This window comes from Heterodontus francisci, chromosome 8 (genome assembly GCF_036365525.1).
Source record: "Heterodontus francisci isolate sHetFra1 chromosome 8, sHetFra1.hap1, whole genome shotgun sequence".
NCBI classification, from domain to species: Eukaryota; Metazoa; Chordata; class Chondrichthyes; order Heterodontiformes; family Heterodontidae; genus Heterodontus; species Heterodontus francisci.
The window spans coordinates 1,286,797-1,304,447 of NC_090378.1; the positions used below are offsets into that span (position 1 = coordinate 1,286,797).

General features: G+C 48.3%; 1 protein-coding gene across 1 annotated transcript in view; it reads right to left on the reverse strand.

The window, feature by feature from the left end:
- The window catches only part of LOC137373152 (collagen alpha-1(XI) chain-like), a 612,019-nt gene that overhangs the window by 261,227 nt on the left and 333,141 nt on the right, over window positions 1-17,651 (reverse strand). Inside the window, exon 40 of the mRNA XM_068038011.1 lies at window positions 7,477-7,530. Within this exon, the coding sequence (XP_067894112.1) occupies window positions 7,477-7,530 (54 nt within the window). The remainder of the gene's footprint in view (window positions 1-7,476; window positions 7,531-17,651) is intronic.

Below are 17,651 nucleotides of genomic sequence, written 5' to 3' on the forward strand. Positions count from 1 at the left end.
TCTGGGGGAAATCTCTCGAATTTACATTTGAATGAATCAATAGTAACAGCTTCTACCATCTCCCCCGAGAACCTGTTCCCCAGATTGACCACTCGCTCCCTGAAATATTACTTCCTCAGACGAGTTTTGAATTTTCCCCTTCAAGCTCAGGCCGTGTCGTCTGGTTTTTAGTTTTAGTCTTAGTGATACAGCACTGAAACAGGCCCTTTGGCCCACCGAGTCTGTGCCGACCATCAACCACCCATTTATACTAATCCTACACTAATTCCATATTCCTACCACATCCCCACCTGTCCCTATATTTCCCTACCACCTACCTATACTAGGGGCAATTTATAATGGCCAATTTACCTATCAACCTGCAAGTCTTTGGCTTGTGGGAGGAAACCGGAGCAGCCGGAGGAAACCCACGCAGACACAGGGAGAACTTGCAAACTCCACACAGGCAGGACCCAGAATTGAACAAGGGTCGCTGGAGCTGTGAGGCTGTGGTGCTAACCACTGCGCCACTGTGCCGCCCATGGTTCTACTGTTCTGGACAAGGTGAGACAGCTGATCGTGGCCGACATTGTCCAGTTCATTTAGAATCTAAGAACAACAATCACATGAGCTCTCAACCTTCTCTGTTCCAAAGGGAACCTGCAGAAAATTCAGTCAGTTCCATTCTGGTGACAAGTGTTGGATACTGACAGTGGAGGCTCCATTATTGGTTTGATGGGAGCCACAATTCCCAGTGGATGGATAATTGTGAAGCTATCACCCGAGACCTGATCCAGACCAACGCAGAGTTTTGTAGAGAGTATCAAATCAAAAACAAAGGCATACAAAGTGGCGAAAGCTAGTGGTAGGCCAGAGGATTGGGAATTTTTTTAGAAACCAAAAGTGGATGACTAAAAAACTAATAAAGAGGGAGCAAATTGATTATGAGGGTAAATTGGTAAGAAATATAAAAACAAACAGTAAGAGCTTCTACGTGTATATAAAAAGGAAGAGAGTAGCTAAAGTAAGTGTGGGAGCCTTAGAGGATGAGACTGGGGAATTAATAACAGGGAACAGGGAAATAGCAGATAATTTGAACCATTATTTTGCATCGATCTTCACGGTGGAGGATACTGTAAACATCCCAACAATAATAGATGATCAAGGTGAAAATGGGAGGGAGGAATTTGTAACAATCTCTATCACAAGGAAAAAGGTGCTGGACAAACTGATGGGACTAAAGGCAGACAAGTCGCCAGGACCTGATGGCCTGCATCCAAGGGTTTTAAAGGAAGTGGCTGCAGAGATAGTGGTGGCATTGGTCATAATATACCAAAACTCACTGGATTCCTGTAGGGTACCAGCGGATTGGAAAACCGCCAATTAGATTAGATTAGATTAGAGATACAGCACTGAAACAGGCCCTTCGGCCCACCAAGTCTGTGCCGACCATCAACCACCCATTTATACTAATCCTACACTAATCCCATATTCCTACCAAACATCCCCACCTGTCCCTATATTTCCCTACCACCTACCTATACTAGTGACAATTTATAATGGCCAATTTACCTACCAAGCTGCAAGTCTTTTGGCTTGTGGGAGGAAACCGGAGCACCCGGAGAAAACCCACGCAGACACAGGGAGAACTTGCAAACTCCACACAGGCAGTACCCAGAATTGAACCCGGGTCGCTGGAGCTGTGAGGCTGCGGTGCTAGCCACTGCGCCACTGTGCCGCTAATGTGACACCCCTATTCAAGAAAGGAGGGAGACAGAAAGCAGGAAACTACAGACCAGTTGGCTTAACATTAGTCCTGGGAAAATGCTAGAGTCCATTATTAAGGAAGAAATAGCAGGACATTTAGAAAAACATAATGCAATCAAACAGCGTCAACATGGTTTTATGAAAGGAAATCATGTTTGACAAATTTGTTGGAGTTCTTTGAGGATATAACAAGCAGAGTGGATAAAGGGGAACTGGTAGATGTTGTGTATTTGGATTTTCAGAAGGCTTTCAATAAGGTGTCACATAAAAAGTTATTGCACAAAATACGAGCTCAGGGTATTGGGGGTAATGTGTTGGCATGGATTGAGGATTGGCTAACACACAGAATGCAGGCAGTCGGGATTAATGGGTCTTTTTCAGGTTCGAAAGCCGTAACTAGTTGCTAAACCCTAAACACTACACGTGTAGTGTCTCCTACCCATCCTCCTCCTCTAACCAAAAAAAAGGACTCTTGTGTGGAGGGTTTGGTAAGGTAAGGTTTTCCTTTTTTTTTTAATCTCTTCTGTCAATTTAGAGCAGAGGGGATGGAAGCTAGGGCAGTTGCAGGCTCCTCTTGCAGGATGTGGGAGGTGAGGGTCACCACTGGTGTCCCTGCTGACTTCACCTGTGAGAAGTGCACCCAACTCCAGCTCCTCTCAGACCGTGTTAGGGAACTGGAGCTGGATGAACTTCGGATCATTCAGGATGCTGAGGGGGTGATAGCGAGCAGTTATGGGGAAGTAGTGACACCTAAGTTACAGGATAAAGGGAGCTGGGTGACGGTCAGGGGAGGGAAAGTGAATAGGCGCACAGTGCAGGGATCCCCTGTGGCCGTTCCCCTCAATAATACATATACCGTTTTGGATACGGTTGGGGGGGGGGACCTACCAGAGGAAAGCCACAGTGGCCAGGTCTCTGGCACTGAGCCTGGCTCTGTGGCTCAGAAGGGAAGGGGGGAGAATAGGAGAGCGATAGTGATAGGAGATTCAATGGTTAGAGGAACAGACAGGAGATTCTGTGGTCGCGAACGAGACTCCCGGATGGTATGTTGCCTCCCGGGTGCCAGGGTCAGGGATGTCTCGGATCGAGTCCACAGGATTCTTAAGGGGGAGGGGGAGCAGCCAGAGGTTGTGGTACATATCGGTACCAATGACATAGCTAGGAAAAGGGATGAGGACCTGAAAAGCGAATGTAAGGAGTTAGGTTGGAGGTTGGAAGCTGAAAGGCAGGACGAGCAGACTAGTAATCTCAGGATTGTTACCGGTACCACGTGCTAGTGAGGCTAGAAACAGGGAGCGAGTGCAGCTGAACGCGTGGCTACAGAACTGGTGTAGGAGGGAGGGATTCAGATATGTGGATCATTGGGATACCTTCTGGGGAAGGTGGGACCTGTACAAGAAGGACGGGTTGCATCTGAACTGGAGGGGCACCAATATCCTGGGCGGGAGGTTTGCTAGAGCTCTTCGGGAGGGTTTAAACTAGTTTGGCAGGGGGATGGGAACTGGAGACACAGATCAGTGGATGGGGTAGCTGTTGAACAGGCAGATACCGAGTGCAGAGAGTCTGTGAGGAAGGTTAGACAGTTGACAGAGCAAAGTTGCAGCCAGTATGAAGGGTTGAAGTGTGTCTATTTTAACGCAAGAAGTGTCAGGAATAAGGGTGATGAACTTAGAGCATGGATCAGTACTTGGAGCTACGATGTTGTGGCCATTACGGAGATGTGGATATCACAGGGGCAGGAATGGATGTTGGATGTTCCGGGGTTCAGATGTTTCAAAAGGAATAGGGAGGGAGGTAAAAGAGGTGGGGGAGTGGCATTGTTAATCAGGGATAGTATCACAGCTGCAGAAAGGGAGGTCATCGAGGAGGGTTTGTCTACTGAGTCATTATGGGTGGAAGTCAGAAACAGGAAAGGAGCAGTCACTTTATTGGGAGTTTTCTATAGACCCCCCAATAGCAACAGAGACACGGAGGAACAGATTGGGAGGCAGATTTTGGAAAGGTGCAGAAGTAACAGGGTTGTTGTCATGGGTGACTTCAACTTCCCTAATATTGATTGGAACATCCTTATTGCAAATAGTTTGGATGGAGCAGTTTTTGTCAGGTGTGTCCAGGAAGGTTTCCTGACTCAATATGTAGATAGGCCGACTAGAGGGGAGACTATGTTGGACTTGGTGCTTGGCAACGAACCAGGCCAGGTGGCAGATCTCTCGGTGGGAGAGCATTTCGGTGATAGTGATCACAACTCCCTGACCTTTACTATAGTCATGGAGAGGGACAGGAGCAGACGGGATGGGAAAATATTTAATTGGGGGACGGGGAATTACAAGGCTATTAGGCAGGAACTGGGGAGCATAAATTGGGAACAGATGTTCTCAGGGAAATGCACGACAGAAATGTGGAGGTTGTTTAGGGAGCACTTGCTGCGACTGCTGGATAGGTTTGTCCCGATGAGGCAAGTAAGGGATGGTAGGATGAAGGAACCTTGGATGACAAGAGATGTGGAACAGCTAGTCAAGAGGAAGAAGGAAGCTTACTTAAGGTTGAGGAAGCAAGGATCAGACAGGGCTCTAGAGGGTTACAAGGTAGCCAGGAAGGAACTGAAGAATGGACTTAGGAGAGCTAGAAGGGGACATGAAAAAGTCTTGGCGGGTAGGATTAAGGAAAATCCCAAGGCGTTCTACACTTATGTGAGGAACAAGAGGATAGCCAGAGTGAGGGGAGGGCCAATCAGGAATAGTGGAGGGAACTTGTGCCTGGAGTTGGAGGAGGTAGGGGAGGTCCTAAATGAATACTTTGCTTCAGTATTCACTAGTGAGAGGGACCTTGTCGTTTGTGAGGACAGCGTGGAACAGGCTGATATGCTCGAACAGGTTGAGGTTAAGAGGGAGGATGTGCTGGAAATTTTGAATGATATGAGGACAGATAAGTCCCCGGGGCCAGTTGGGATATACCCAAGGATATTACGGGAAGCGAGGGAAGAGATTGCTGCGCCTTTGGCGATGATCTTTGCGTTTTCACTGTCCACTGGAGTAGTACCAGATGATTGGAGGGTGGCAAATGTTATTCCCTTGTTCAAGAAAGGGAATAGGGATAACCCTGGGAATTATAAACCAGTCAGTCTTACGTCGGCAGTGGGCAAATTATTGGAGAGGATTCTGAGAGACAGGATTTATGATTATTTGGAAAAGCATAGTTTGATTAGAGACAGTCAGCATGGCTTTGTGAGGGGCAGGTCATGCCTCACAAGCCTTATTGAATTCTTTGAAGATGTGACAAAACACATTGATGAAGGAAGAGCAGTGGATGTGGTGTATATGGATTTTAGCAAGGCGTTTGATAAGGTTCCCCATGGTAGGCTCATTCAGAAAGTAAGGAGGCATGGGATTCAGGGAAAGTTGGCTGTCTGGATACAAAATTGGCTGGCCCATAGAAGTCAGAGGGTGGTAGTAGATGGAAAGTATTCAGCATGGAGCTCGGTGACCAGTGGTGTTCCACAAGGATCTGTTCTGGGACCTCTGCTCTTTGTGATTTTTATAAATGACTTGGATGAGGAAGTGGAAGGCTGGGTTAGCAAGTTTGCCGATGACATGAAGGTTGCTGGAGTTGTGGATAGTATGGAAGGCTGTTGTAGGTTGCGACGAGACATTGACAGGATGCAGAGCTGGGCTGAGAAGTGGCAGATGGAGTTCAACCTGGAAAAGTGTGAAGTGATTCATTTTGGAAGGTCGAATTTGAATGCTGAATACAGGCTTAAAGACAGGATTCTTGGTAGTGTGGAGGAACAGAGGGATCTTGGGGTCCACGTCCATAGATCGCTCAAAGTTGCCACCCAAGTTGATAGGGTTGTTAAGAAGGCGTATGGTGTGTTGGCTTTCATTAACAGGGGGATTGAGTTTAAGAGCCGCGAGGTTATACTGCAGCTCTATAAAGCCCTGGTTAGACCACACTTGGAATATTGTGTTCAGTTCTGGTCGCCTCATTATAGGAAGGCTGTGGAAGCTTTAGAGAGGGTGCAGAGGAGATTTACCAGGATGCTGCCTGGACTGGAGGACATGTTCTACGAAGAAAGATTGAGGGAGCTAGGGCTTTTCTCATTGGAGTGAAGAAGGATGAGAGGTGACTTGATAGAGGGGTACAAGATGATGAGAGGCATAGATAGAGTGGATAGCCAGAGACTTTTTCCCAGGGTGGAAAGGGCTATCACCAGGGGGCATAATTTTAAGGTGATTGGAGGAAGGTTTTGGGGAGATGTCAGAGGTAGGTTCTTTACACAGAGAGTGGTGGGTGCGTGGAATGCGCTGCCAGCGGTGGTAGTAGAAGCAGATACATTAGGGACATTTAAGCGACTCTTGGATAGGTACATGGATGATAGTAGAATGAAGGGTAGGTAGTTAGTTTGACCTTAGAGTAGGTTAAAGGTTCGGCACAACATCGTAGGCCGAAGGGCCTGTACTGTGCTGTACTGTTCTATGTTCTATGTTCTATGTTCTCGTGGGATACCACAAGGATCGGTCCTAGGGCCTCAGCTATTTACTATCCATATTAATGACTTAGAGGAAGGGACAGAGTGTAGTGTATCCAAATTTGATGACAATACAAAAATAGGTGGGAAGGCATGTTGTGATGAGGACACAAAGAATCTGCAAAGGGATATAGATAGGTTAAGTGAGTGGGCAAAAACTTGACAGATGGAGTTCAATGTGGGAAAGTGTGAGGTCATCCACTTTGGTAGGAAGAATAAAAAGGCAGATTATTATGTAGATGGAGAAAGACTACAAAATACTGCAGTACAGAGGGATCTGGGTATTCTTGTACATGAAACACAAAAAGTTATTTGGAAGGCAAATGGAATTTTGGTCTTTATTGCTCGGGGGTTAGAGTTTAAAAATAGGGAAGTCTTGCTACAACTGTACAGGGTGTTGGTGAGGCCACACCTGGAGAACTGCGTACAGTTTTGGTCCCTGTATTTAAGGAAGGATATACCAACATTGGAGGCAGTTCAGAAAGGATTCACTAGGCTGAACCCTGGGATGAAGGGGTTGTCTTATCAAGAACGGCTAAACAGGTTAGGCCTTTATTCATTGGAGTTCAGAAGAATGAGAGGTGATCTTATTGAAACATATAAGATCCTAAGAGGGCTTCACAGGGTAGATGTTGAGAAGATGTTTCCACTAGTGGGGGAATCTAGAATTAGGGGACATAATTACAGAATAAGGGAGCACACATTTAAAACTGAGATGCAAAGGAATTTCTTCTCTCAGAGGGTGGTGAATCTCTGGAATTCTCTACCTCAGACAGTTGTGGAGGCTAGATCACTAAATGTATTTAAGGAGGAGGTAGATAGATTTTTGAAATCTCGGGGAGTCGAGGGGTATGCGGATCAGGCCCAAAAGGGAGTTGAGGCCTGGGACAGATCAGCCATGATCTTATTGAATGACAGGGCAGGTTTGAGGGGCTGAATGGCCTACTCCTGCTCTTATTTGATATGTTCTTATGCTCAGAACTAAAGTGTATTTTGAAACTGATCAGGGAGTTGCACCACGGTAGTGAACGGCTGATCTGACTCCCATCGATCTAGGTTATCAGTAAGAGTGGTGATGAGGCTTTAATCTCCAACATTCTTGCTCAGTTTAATGGTTTGATTGTTTACCAACGCAGAAAGTTCATTTGGTTAACATTCCTCACTCTCATTCATCTCCCAAAATCAGTAAATGAATTGTGCTCTACCTGAGGTCCCACCACCCCTCCAGGACCTGGGGGGCCAGTCTTGCCTTGGAAACCCTGAGGGAAAGAAATCAAACACATTCGTTAATATCAGAGTTCATACAAAGAAAGAGGAGCACAAGAATAATTCACAGACAAAATGGGAGAATCCAGCTTCAGTTAGTGGAGTGGTTATTTAATTGAACTCATAATCCAAGGGATACAGTAGAGTGGCAGTTCCAGTATATAGCACTGGGATACAGTACTGGTGGGGACAGGTCTGTCACTGTATAACACAAGGATACAGTACTGGTGTGTACAGGTCTGTCTGTATAACACTGGGGTACAGAACTGGTGTGGACAGGTCTGTCACTGTATAACACAAGGATACAGTACTGGTGTGTACAGGTCTGTCTGTATAACACTGGGGTACAGAACTGGTGTGGACAGGTCTGTCACTGTATAACACTGGGTTACAGTACTGGTGGGGACAGGTCTGTCTGTATAACACTGGGGTACAGTACTGGTGTGGACAGGTCTGTCACTGTATAACACTGAGGTACAGTACTGGTGGGGACAGGTCTGTCTGTATAACACTGGGGTACAGTACTGGTGTGGACAGGTCTGTCACTGTATAACACTGAGGTACAGTACTGGTGGGGACAGGTCTGTCTGTATAACACTGGGGTACAGAACTGGTGTGGACAGGTCTGTCACTGTATAACACTGGGTTACAGTATTGGTGGGGACAGGTCTGTCACTGTATAACACAGGGATACTGAACTGGTGGGGACAGGTCTGTCTGTATAACACAAGGATACAGTACTGGTGGGGACAGGTCTGTCACTGTATAACACTGGGTTACAGTACTGGTGCGGACAGCTCTGTCACTGTATAACACTGGGGTACAGTACTGGTGTGGACAGGTCTGTCACTGTATAACACTGAGGTACAGTACTGGTGGGGACAGGTCTGTCTGTATAACACTGGGGTACAGAACTGGTGTGGACAGGTCTGTCACTGTATAACACTGGGTTACATTATTGGTGGGGACAGGTCTGTCACTGTATAACACAGGGATACTGAACTGGTGGGGACAGGTCTGTCTGTATAACACACGGATACAGTACTGGTGGGGACAGGTCTGTCACTGTATAACACTGGGGTACAGTAGTGGTGGGGACAGGTCTATCACTGCATAACACAAGGATACAGTACTGGTGGGTACAGGTCTGTCACTGTATAACACAAGGATACAGTACTGGTGGGGACAAGTCTGTCACTGTATAACACAAGGATACAGTACTGGTGGGGACAAGTCTGTCACTGTATAACAGAAGGATAGAGTACTGGTGGGAACAGGTCTGTCACTGTATAACACAAGGATACAGTACTGGTGGGGACAGATCTGTCACTGAATAACACTGGGGTACAGTATTGGTGGGGACAGGTCTGTCACTGTTTAACGGAAGGATAGAGTACTGGTGGGGACAGATCTGTCACTGTATAACACTGGGGTACAGTACTGGTGGGGACAGTTCTGTCACTGTATAACACAAGGATACAGTACTGGTGGGGACAGTTCTGTCACTGTATAACACAAGGATACAGTACTGGTGGGGACAGTTCTGTCACTGTATAACACAGGGATACAGTACTGGTGGGGACAGTTCTGTCACTGTATAACACAAGGATACAGTACTGGTGGGGACAGATCTGTCACTGTATAACACTGGGGTACAGTACTGGTGGGGACAGTTCTGTCACTGTATAACACAGGGATACAGTACTGGTGGGGACAGTTCTGTCACTGTATAACACAAGGATACAGTATTGGTGGGGACAGGTCTGTCACTGTATAACACAAGGATAGAGTACTGGTGGGGACAGGTCTGTCACTGTATAACACAAGGATACAGTACTGGTGGGGACAGGTCTGTCACTGTATAACACAAGGATAGAGTACTGGTGGGGACAGGTCTGTCACTGTATAACACAAGGATACAGTATCGGTGGGGAAAGTTCTGTCACTGTATAACACAAGGATACAGTACTGGTGTGGACAGGTCTGTCACTGTATAACACTGGGGTACAGTATTGGTGGGGACAGGTCTGTCACTGTATAACACTGGGGTACAGTATTGGTGGGGACAGTTCTGTCACTGTATAACACTGGGGTACAGTATTGGTGGGGACAGCTCTGTCACTGTATAACACAGGGATACAGTACTGGTGGGGACAGGTCTGTCACTGTATAACACAAGGATACAGTATTGGTGGGGAAAGTTCTGTCACTGTATAACACAAGGATACAGTACTGGTGGGGACAGGTCTGTCACTGCATAACACAAGGATACAGTACTGGTGGGGACAGGTCTGTCACTGCATAACACTGGGGTACAGTACTGGTGGGGACAGGTCTGTCACTGCATAACACTGGGGTACAGTAATGGTGGGGACAGGTCTGTCACTGCATAACACAAGGATACAGTACTGGTGGGGACAGGTCTGTCACTGTATAACACTGGGGTACAGTACTGGTGGGGACAGGTCTGTCACTGCATAACACTGGGGTACAGTAATGGTGGGGACAGGTCTGTCACTGTATAACACTGGGGTACAGTACTGGTGGGAGCAGGTCTGTCACTGCATAACACTGGGGTACAGTAATGGTGGGGACAGGTCTGTCACTGTATAACACTGGGGTACAGTACAGGTGGGGACAGGTCTGTCACTGTATCACACTGGGGTACAGTACTGGTGGGGACAGGTCTGTCACTGCATAACACTGGGGTACAGTACTGGTGGGGACAGGTCTGTCACTGCATAACACTGGGGTACAGTAATGGTGGGGACAGGTCTGTCACTGTATAACACTGGGGTACAGTACTGGTGGGGACAGGTCTGTCACTGCATAACACTGGGGTACAGTAATGGTGGGGACAGGTCTGTCACTGTATAACACTCGGGTACAGTACTGGTGGGGACAGGTCTGTCACTGCATAACACTGGGGTACAGTACTGGTGGGGACAGGTCTGTCACTGTATAACACTGGGGTACAGTACTGGTGGGGACAGCTCTGTCCCTGTATAACACTGGGGTACAGTAATGGTGGGGACAGGTCTGTCACTGTATAACACTGGGGTACAGTAATGGTGGGGACAGGTCTGTCACTGTATAACACTGGGGTACAGTACTGGTGGGGACAGGTCTGTCACTGTATAACACTGGGGTACAGTACTGGTGGGGACAGCTCTGTCCCTGTATAACACTGGGGTACAGTAATGGTGGGGACAGGTCTGTCACTGTATAACACTGGGGTACAGTAATGGTGGGGACAGGTCTGTCACTGTATAACACTGGGGTACAGTACTGGTGTGGACAGGTCTGTCACTGTATAACACTGAGGTACAGTACTGGTGGGGACAGGTCTGTCTGTATAACACTGGGGTACAGAACTGGTGTGGACAGGTCTGTCACTGTATAACACTGGGTTACATTATTGGTGGGGACAGGTCTGTCACTGTATAACACAGGGATACTGAACTGGTGGGGACAGGTCTGTCTGTATAACACACGGATACAGTACTGGTGGGGACAGGTCTGTCACTGTATAACACTGGGGTACAGTAGTGGTGGGGACAGGTCTATCACTGCATAACACAAGGATACAGTACTGGTGGGTACAGGTCTGTCACTGTATAACACAAGGATACAGTACTGGTGGGGACAAGTCTGTCACTGTATAACACAAGGATAGAGTACTGGTGGGGACAGGTCTGTCACTGTAACAGAAGGATAGAGTACTGGTGGGAACAGGTCTGTCACTGTATAACACAAGGATACAGTACTGGTGGGGACAGATCTGTCACTGAATAACACTGGGGTACAGTATTGGTGGGGACAGGTCTGTCACTGTTTAACGGAAGGATAGAGTACTGGTGGGGACAGATCTGTCACTGTATAACACTGGGGTACAGTACTGGTGGGGACAGTTCTGTCACTGTATAACACAAGGATACAGTACTGGTGGGGAGAGTTCTGTCACTGTATAACACAAGGATACAGTACTGGTGGGGACAGTTCTGTCACTGTATAACACAGGGATACAGTACTGGTGGGGACAGTTCTGTCACTGTATAACACAAGGATACAGTACTGGTGGGGACAGATCTGTCACTGTATAACACTGGGGTACAGTACTGGTGGGGACAGTTCTGTCACTGTATAACACAGGGATACAGTACTGGTGGGGACAGTTCTGTCACTGTATAACACAAGGATACAGTATTGGTGGGGACAGGTCTGTCACTGTATAACACAAGGATAGAGTACTGGTGGGGACAGGTCTGTCACTGTATAACACAAGGATACAGTACTGGTGGGGACAGGTCTGTCACTGTATAACACAAGGATAGAGTACTGGTGGGGACAGGTCTGTCACTGTATAACACAAGGATACAGTATCGGTGGGGAAAGTTCTGTCACTGTATAACACAAGGATACAGTACTGGTGTGGACAGGTCTGTCACTGTATAACACTGGGGTACAGTATTGGTGGGGACAGGTCTGTCACTGTATAACACTGGGGTACAGTATTGGTGGGGACAGTTCTGTCACTGTATAACACTGGGGTACAGTATTGGTGGGGACAGCTCTGTCACTGTATAACACAGGGATACAGTACTGGTGGGGACAGGTCTGTCACTGTATAACACAAGGATACAGTATTGGTGGGGAAAGTTCTGTCACTGTATAACACAAGGATACAGTACTGGTGGGGACAGGTCTGTCACTGCATAACACAAGGATACAGTACTGGTGGGGACAGGTCTGTCACTGCATAACACTGGGGTACAGTACTGGTGGGGACAGGTCTGTCACTGCATAACACTGGGGTACAGTAATGGTGGGGACAGGTCTGTCACTGCATAACACAAGGATACAGTACTGGTGGGGACAGGTCTGTCACTGTATAACACTGGGGTACAGTACTGGTGGGGACAGGTCTGTCACTGCATAACACTGGGGTACAGTAATGGTGGGGACAGGTCTGTCACTGTATAACACTGGGGTACAGTACTGGTGGGAGCAGGTCTGTCACTGCATAACACTGGGGTACAGTAATGGTGGGGACAGGTCTGTCACTGTATAACACTGGGGTACAGTACAGGTGGGGACAGGTCTGTCACTGTATCACACTGGGGTACAGTACTGGTGGGGACAGGTCTGTCACTGCATAACACTGGGGTACAGTACTGGTGGGGACAGGTCTGTCACTGCATAACACTGGGGTACAGTAATGGTGGGGACAGGTCTGTCACTGTATAACACTGGGGTACAGTACTGGTGGGGACAGGTCTGTCACTGCATAACACTGGGGTACAGTACTGGTGGGGACAGGTCTGTCACTGTATAACACTGGGGTACAGTACTGGTGGGGACAGCTCTGTCCCTGTATAACACTGGGGTACAGTAATGGTGGGGACAGGTCTGTCACTGTATAACACTGGGGTACAGTAATGGTGGGGACAGGTCTGTCACTGTATAACACTGGGGTACAGTACTGGTGGGGACAGGTCTGTCACTGTATAACACTGGGGTACAGTACTGGTGGGGACAGCTCTGTCCCTGTATAACACTGGGGTACAGTAATGGTGGGGACAGGTCTGTCACTGTATAACACTGGGGTACAGTAATGGTGGGGACAGGTCTGTCACTGTATAACACTGGGGTACAGTACTGGTGGGGACAGGTCTGTCACTGTATAACACTGGGGTACAGTAATGGTGGGGACAGGTCTGTCACTGCATAACACTGGGGTACAGTACTGGTGGGGGCAGGTCTGTCACTGCATAACACTGGGGTACAGTAATGGTGGGGACAGGTCTGTCACTGCATAACACTGGGGTACAGTACTGGTGGGGACAGGTCTGTCACTGCATAACACTGGGGTACAGTAATGGTGGGGACAGGTCTGTCACTGCATAACACTGGGGTACAGTACTGGTGGGGGCAGGTCTGTCACTGCATAACACTGGGGTACAGTAATGGTGGGGACAGGTCTGTCACTGTATAACACTGGGGTACAGTACTGGTGGGGACAGGTCTGTCACTGTATAACACTGGGGTACAGTACTGGTGGGGACAGCTCTGTCCCTGTATAACACTGGGGTACAGTAATGGTGGGGACAGGTCTGTCACTGTATAACACTGGGGTACAGTATTGGTGGGGACAGGTCTGTCACTGTTTAACGGAAGGATAGAGTACTGGTGGGGACAGATCTGTCACTGTATAACACTGGGGTACAGTACTGGTGGGGACAGTTCTGTCACTGTATAACACAAGGATACAGTACTGGTGGGGACAGTTCTGTCACTGTATAACACAAGGATACAGTACTGGTGGGGACAGTTCTGTCACTGTATAACACAGGGATACAGTACTGGTGGGGACAGTTCTGTCACTGTATAACACAAGGATACAGTACTGGTGGGGACAGATCTGTCACTGTATAACACTGGGGTACAGTACTGGTGGGGACAGTTCTGTCACTGTATAACACAGGGATACAGTACTGGTGGGGACAGTTCTGTCACTGTATAACACAAGGATACAGTATTGGTGGGGACAGGTCTGTCACTGTATAACACAAGGATAGAGTACTGGTGGGGACAGGTCTGTCACTGTATAACACAAGGATAGAGTACTGGTGGGGACAGGTCTGTCACTGTATAACACAAGGATACAGTATCGGTGGGGAAAGTTCTGTCACTGTATAACACAAGGATACAGTACTGGTGTGGACAGGTCTGTCACTGTATAACACTGGGGTACAGTATTGGTGGGGACAGGTCTGTCACTGTATAACACTGGGGTACAGTATTGGTGGGGACAGTTCTGTCACTGTATAACACTGGGGTACAGTATTGGTGGGGACAGCTCTGTCACTGTATAACACAGGGATACAGTACTGGTGGGGACAGGTCTGTCACTGTATAACACAAGGATACAGTATTGGTGGGGAAAGTTCTGTCACTGTATAACACAAGGATACAGTACTGGTGGGGACAGGTCTGTCACTGTATAACACAAGGATACAGTACTGGTGGGGACAGGTCTGTCACTGCATAACACTGGGGTACAGTACTGGTGGGGACAGGTCTGTCACTGTATAACACAAGGATACAGTACTGGTGGGGACAGGTCTGTCACTGCATAACACTGGGGTACAGTAATGGTGGGGACAGGTCTGTCACTGCATAACACAAGGATACAGTACTGGTGGGGACAGGTCTGTCACTGTATAACACTGGGGTACAGTACTGGTGGGGACAGGTCTGTCACTGCATAACACTGGGGTACAGTAATGGTGGGGACAGGTCTGTCACTGCATAACACTGGGGTACAGTAATGGTGGGGACAGGTCTGTCACTGCATAACACTGGGGTACAGTAATGGTGGGGACAGGTCTGTCACTGTATAACACTGGGGTACAGTACTGGTGGGGACAGGTCTGTCACTGCATAACACTGGGGTACAGTAATGGTGGGGACAGGTCTGTCACTGCATAACACAAGGATACAGTACTGGTGGGGACAGGTCTGTCACTGTATAACACTGGGGTACAGTACTGGTGGGGACAGGTCTGTCACTGCATAACACTGGGGTACAGTAATGGTGGGGACAGGTCTGTCACTGTATAACACTGGGGTACAGTACTGGTGGGAGCAGGTCTGTCACTGCATAACACTGGGGTACAGTAATGGTGGGGACAGGTCTGTCACTGTATAACACTGGGGTACAGTACAGGTGGGGACAGGTCTGTCACTGTATCACACTGGGGTACAGTACTGGTGGGGACAGGTCTGTCACTGCATAACACTGGGGTACAGTACTGGTGGGGACAGGTCTGTCACTGCATAACACTGGGGTACAGTAATGGTGGGGACAGGTCTGTCACTGTATAACACTGGGGTACAGTACTGGTGGGGACAGGTCTGTCACTGCATAACACTGGGGTACAGTAATGGTGGGGACAGGTCTGTCACTGTATAACACTCGGGTACAGTACTGGTGGGGACAGGTCTGTCACTGCATAACACTGGGGTACAGTACTGGTGGGGACAGGTCTGTCACTGTATAACACTGGGGTACAGTACTGGTGGGGACAGCTCTGTCCCTGTATAACACTGGGGTACAGTAATGGTGGGGACAGGTCTGTCACTGTATAACACTGGGGTACAGTAATGGTGGGGACAGGTCTGTCACTGTATAACACTGGGGTACAGTACTGGTGGGGACAGGTCTGTCACTGTATAACACTGGGGTACAGTACTGGTGGGGACAGCTCTGTCCCTGTATAACACTGGGGTACAGTAATGGTGGGGACAGGTCTGTCACTGTATAACACTGGGGTACAGTAATGGTGGGGACAGGTCTGTCACTGTATAACACTGGGGTACAGTACTGGTGGGGACAGGTCTGTCACTGTATAACACTGGGGTACAGTAATGGTGGGGACAGTTCTGTCACTGTATAACACAAGGATACAGTACTGGTGGGGACAGTTCTGTCACTGTATAACACAAGGATACAGTACTGGTGGGGACAGATCTGTCACTGTATAACACTGGGGTACAGTACTGGTGGGGACAGTTCTGTCACTGTATACCACAGGGATACAGTACTGGTGGGGACAGTTCTGTCACTGTATAACACAAGGATACAGTATTGGTGGGGACAGGTCTGTCACTGTATAACACAAGGATAGAGTACTGGTGGGGACAGGTCTGTCACTGTATAACACAAGGATACAGTACTGGTGGGGACAGGTCTGTCACTGTATAACACAAGGATAGAGTACTGGTGGGGACAGGTCTGTCACTGTATAACACAAGGATACAGTATCGGTGGGGAAAGTTCTGTCACTGTATAACACAAGGATACAGTACTGGTGTGGACAGGTCTGTCACTGTATAACACTGGGGTACAGTATTGGTGGGGACAGGTCTGTCACTGTATAACACTGGGGTACAGTATTGGTGGGGACAGTTCTGTCACTGTATAACACTGGGGTACAGTATTGGTGGGGACAGCTCTGTCACTGTATAACACAGGGATACAGTACTGGTGGGGACAGGTCTGTCACTGTATAACACAAGGATACAGTATTGGTGGGGAAAGTTCTGTCACTGTATAACACAAGGATACAGTACTGGTGGGGACAGGTCTGTCACTGCATAACACTGGGGTACAGTACTGGTGGGGACAGGTCTGTCACTGTATAACACAAGGATACAGTACTGGTGGGGACAGGTCTGTCACTGCATAACACTGGGGTACAGTAATGGTGGGGACAGGTCTGTCACTGCATAACACAAGGATACAGTACTGGTGGGGACAGGTCTGTCACTGTATAACACTGGGGTACAGTACTGGTGGGGACAGGTCTGTCACTGCATAACACTGGGGTACAGTAATGGTGGGGACAGGTCTGTCACTGCATAACACTGGGGTACAGTAATGGTGGGGACAGGTCTGTCACTGCATAACACTGGGGTACAGTAATGGTGGGGACAGGTCTGTCACTGTATAACACTGGGGTACAGTACTGGTGGGGACAGGTCTGTCACTGCATAACACTGGGGTACAGTAATGGTGGGGACAGGTCTGTCACTGCATAACACAAGGATACAGTACTGGTGGGGACAGGTCTGTCACTGTATAACACTGGGGTACAGTACTGGTGGGGACAGGTCTGTCACTGCATAACACTGGGGTACAGTAATGGTGGGGACAGGTCTGTCACTGTATAACACTGGGGTACAGTACTGGTGGGAGCAGGTCTGTCACTGCATAACACTGGGGTACAGTAATGGTGGGGACAGGTCTGTCACTGTATAACACTGGGGTACAGTACAGGTGGGGACAGGTCTGTCACTGTATCACACTGGGGTACAGTACTGGTGGGGACAGGTCTGTCACTGCATAACACTGGGGTACAGTACTGGTGGGGACAGGTCTGTCACTGCATAACACTGGGGTACAGTAATGGTGGGGACAGGTCTGTCACTGTATAACACTGGGGTACAGTACTGGTGGGGACAGGTCTGTCACTGCATAACACTGGGGTACAGTAATGGTGGGGACAGGTCTGTCACTGTATAACACTCGGGTACAGTACTGGTGGGGACA